Below are 4,446 nucleotides of genomic sequence, written 5' to 3' on the forward strand. Positions count from 1 at the left end.
ACTTTGCGTACCTGTACTTACTATTGATTTGCTTGGCTTTTTTGTACCATTTTTTCCATTGGACAATACTTTAGAGATCTTCTATTTTTTCTTCATAGCTTTTAATGAGCGCTTTTTGAACACTATTGGAATATTCCTTTTCTTCTAATAGCTGCTCCTTGAGCATAATTTCTTTTTTAAGAAACTGCATCTCTAAATCAGAATCATTCGTCTTGAAGTCTGCATTCTTCAGGAATGAGGAGCACTTCACTTTACAGCCATCACATAACCAGAATAAATTGGTACTTTCCATTAAAACTTTTTGCCATGCATCTTTTAAAGACACACACATTAAATGAAACACATTTTTACATAATTTGCACACAACTGACTTAGAATTTACTATAAAGTTGTCGGAGCAAACTCGACACACGTTCGCATCGTCGGCCATCTTGATATATTGTACATAATAAATAAACCCAGTTCCTCACAGAAGTTATTTGTCACATGGACTAGAACTTGTACGTGAGGGTTAGTTTTTACAATAATTTTCATTTATAAATGACATTTTAAATATAAGCAACTTCAACATTCGCTATAACGAGAATCCCTTTTCCATGTCAACTCCAATTCAGAATAATCATTGAGAAATTAAACGTAGAATGCTCACTTTCAGCCCTATTCTGTAACTTTTAACAAATCGAATAGAAATGACCAAGTCGAATCGTAATTACACGAAATCGGAATGTTTGATATCTATCGCGTCGTTTTCGTGTTTGGATTGGCATTGTGTAACTCACATCGTAATCACTTCAAATCGGAATCTTCAATTTCTATTTGACGCACTCACGAGGTGGTGACAACCTCGCAATGAAAAGTGAATTAAGTGTTCTGTGACGTTAAGTTACTGGAAAGGCTAGTGCGGCGCGTAGGATTTATCAAAAAAAGAAGTATTTAGTTATAATTCAAATTTTGTTTTTTTTTTGTTTGTTTTTGTTTAAGCTTTGCTTTGCTTAGGTGTTTAAGAAGACCACGTGTACGAGTATAAAATCTATAAAACATGGCAAGCGGAACACCAAAGAAGAAAGCATCTTCTGATCAGCTAAATTTCTTGGTGGATTTTATCGCTGGGAACAAGATACTGTTACATGGTAAAACCAAACCGTCAGAGGCTGATAACAACACAATTGATAAATTGTGGGACGAGTTAACACTTTCACTGAATGCTATGGGCTCAGGTCCCCAAAAATCCAAAGCTCAGTGGAAGAAAGTAAGTTTTTCCCTAAGACTAAGTAGAAAAATTTTGGTTTTCGTTTGAAATACACTAGATAAGTTCAAATCTACACATTCTACAAGTAAATTAGATTAAATTAATTAGAGTAGCAATTCTAAAAATATTTAATGGTTTCTATTAACCTTGATGTTGTATAATTATTGGTAATTTATTTATTTTACAGACCTTCATCGACTGGAAGAGTCACACGAAGAAAAAAGCCAGAGAGTGCGTTAAGTCGGAACAACGGACAGGAGGTGGGGAAGGTGATGGAAAAGCACTGACCCCCATCGAGGAAAAGGAAGGTGCTGATGTTCACGAAATAGGCTTTGAACCTGTTAATGCAGAACCTCAATTATACAATGACGTCATAACTGAGGTACACATGGATGACAGATATTTGGATGGACCAGAGGAGACAGTTGAGATAACAGTATTACCTGGTTCTAGTAAATTAAAACGTCCAGCAGAGTCTCAACCATATGTAGAACCCAAGAGAAAAGCAACAACAGCAAAAGGTATTTACAAATAACTTGTTTAAATATTTTTCTAAGGGACCGTTCAAGTATTACGTAACGCAGGAGAACACCCATTAGAGTGCGTTACATGGGGGGGGGGGGGGGTCAAAAATCCTCAAAAATAGCGGTACGTAATACTTGAACGCTCCCTAATTAATTTGAGAACATTTTGTTCAGTTTAAGTTAATTTTCAATTACCTTCTAATCTTACATTTTAGAGTCAAAGAATCTAGATGTATATAATTTTTTTTAAAGTCATATTAATTGTTTAACATTAAAGTACTGATAAAAAAAATAAAATAAAAAGTTACTAAGAAATCTAAGTAAACCTCGAAGGTGTTGAATCGGGTTTATGTCTTAGCGTAGTAAAAAAATACATAAAAAACAAAAGAAAAAAATTAAATAAGTAGTAGTACTGGTACGCTAAACTCAGACACAACTGGCTAGTGATTTGAGTCAGTAATTTTTTTGTTTTTGGCCAATTTTGCCAAAATTACTATCTATTTAGTAATTATTTTTTTGCCAAAATTACTATCTATTTAGTAATTATTTTTTTGCCAATTTTACCAATTTGGCAAATAACACAAACACCCACACACACCCACACACACCCACACACACCCACACCCACCCACACCCACACCCACACCCACACCCACACTTACACCCACACTTACACCCACACCCACACCCACACCCACACCCACACCCACACCCACACCCACACCCACACCCACACCCACACCCACACCCACACCCACACCCACACCCACACACACACACACACACACACACACACACACACACACACACACACACACACACACACACACACACACACACACACACACACACACACACACACACACACACACACACACACACACACACACACACACACACACACACACACACACACACACACACACACACACACACACACACACACACACACACACACACACACACACACACACACACACACACACACACACACACACACACACACACACACACACACACACACACACACACACACACACACACACACACACACACACACACACACACACACACACACACACACACCACACCACTGATTGTTTTGTATAACACCCACCGACAATATTTTATTTTCTATAACGTTATATTATTGTTTTCAGATAAAGGTAGTAATCTCCAAAAGGCAGCAAAGGCATATGCTGTAGGCCAAAGAGAAACTGCCACAATCTTGGAGAGATTGGTAGCATTAAAAGACTCACCAGCAGAGACTGATCCGTTTCGGCAACGAGAATTAGACTTGAAGGAGTTTGAATTAAAAGTAAGGTGCTTCGAAGCAAAAAACAAAAAAAGGGAAGAGTTGAAGGAGCTCGAGTTAAAAATAAGACACTTCGCAGCAGAGAATAAAAAAAGAGAGTTAGATGTAAGAGAAAAAGAACTAGAAGAGAGAGTTAAAAGAGAGGGAGCTTAGAGAGAGGGAGCTGAACGCACGAGAAAAAAATAAAAATTAGATGTAACATTAATAATAAATATGTAAACACTACTATTCTTTTCTTTTCCCCTTTTGTCAGTTGCTTTTCTTTCTCAGTTCATTATATTTAGTCTTCTTTACTTCTGTTGCTCTATCTTGACCTCGGTGTTCCTGTGCACCTTTTGTCTGTCAATGCATTAGATAGTACCATTCTGGGAATTCTCTGTATTACCTTCACCAGAAAATATCCATTTTCGTTAGTCTGCATTAAACTGTGCTTGCCTATAGTGGGCATGTGCTTGCCTATAGTGGGCATTAATATTTCTTCTTTGTCTATTTTGGCATTAGTGTCTCCAAGAATAATATTCATATCACACCTGGGTATAACCTCGTATACTTGTTTGCCACCACCTCACAACGCAACACAAAATTCGTTGGAGGTGAGAGCACAGGTGTTGCGGGCTAGCTTTTATACAGTGGAGATGGGGTGGATTCCCAATTTTACTATTTTATTGTTAAAGGGGGCGCCAGACAAATTCATGCCCCAAACACCAATCCAGTGTACCTAAATTCCCGAATTTGCCAAAAGAATCGGAATAATACTACACCTTTGACACTTTAATTGAACACATAATATATTGAACACTTTTTTAAAGATTACACTAAACTAACTACTAAAACTAACCAAACTGAACCAAACAACGACCCCTGATCACTGGGTAAATTACCTAAATATGGGTAGCAACAAAAATAAATATATAAACGTATATAAAAAAAATGCAATTTATAAATCTCGAGACGCAATCGTAGAGCTCTGCGAATGGTAAGGTCGAGTACGCGTAGCGTAAAATAAACAATTGACTATCCGATCAAGAGCCGTGTACATAAGAAATTATAAAAGGAAATACTAATAAATTAAAAAAAAACAACCTAATGAAGATACCTGAATTCAACAAATAAAATATACAAATAAATTACCGCAACCTAAATTATCAAATTCTACAGATTAAAAAAAAAGAAGATAAGCAAATTAAATGGTTACAAATCAAAATAATTAAAGTAACTCATCTGAAATCCAGTTATTGAGATCCAAACCCCAAAATAAAAACCACGTGGAAAAACCCTAAAACAAAACAAGCCTTAATCCCACTATTAAAATTCACAAGTACCCCTTAAACCTCCCCGAGGTGGGATGTAATATAGCA

General features: G+C 36.6%; 1 protein-coding gene across 1 annotated transcript; it reads left to right on the forward strand.

The window, feature by feature from the left end:
* The first annotated feature begins 418 nt into the window (after positions 1-418).
* On the forward strand, positions 419-3,257 carry LOC126892499 (uncharacterized). Its single transcript, XM_050662043.1, has 3 exons — positions 419-1,249; positions 1,437-1,770; positions 2,934-3,257. The coding sequence occupies exons 1-3, from the start codon at positions 1,040-1,042 to the stop codon at positions 3,239-3,241; spliced, it is 852 nt and encodes a 283-aa protein (XP_050518000.1). The 5' UTR covers positions 419-1,039; the 3' UTR covers positions 3,242-3,257.
* The last annotated feature ends 1,189 nt before the right edge of the window (positions 3,258-4,446 follow it).

The sequence above is a fragment of the Diabrotica virgifera genome, chromosome 9 (assembly GCF_917563875.1).
Source record: "Diabrotica virgifera virgifera chromosome 9, PGI_DIABVI_V3a".
Classification (NCBI taxonomy): domain Eukaryota; kingdom Metazoa; phylum Arthropoda; class Insecta; order Coleoptera; family Chrysomelidae; genus Diabrotica; species Diabrotica virgifera.

Coding starts and splice junctions, on each gene's coding strand:
- LOC126892499 (XM_050662043.1), top strand. CDS start 1,040: ATGGCAAGCGGAACACCAAAGAAGAAAGCATCTTCTGATCAGCTAAAT. Junction 1,250..1,436: donor CCAAAGCTCAGTGGAAGAAA/GTAAGTTTTTCC, acceptor TTTATTTTACAG/ACCTTCATCGACTGGAAGAG. Junction 1,771..2,933: donor AAAAGCAACAACAGCAAAAG/GTATTTACAAAT, acceptor TATTGTTTTCAG/ATAAAGGTAGTAATCTCCAA.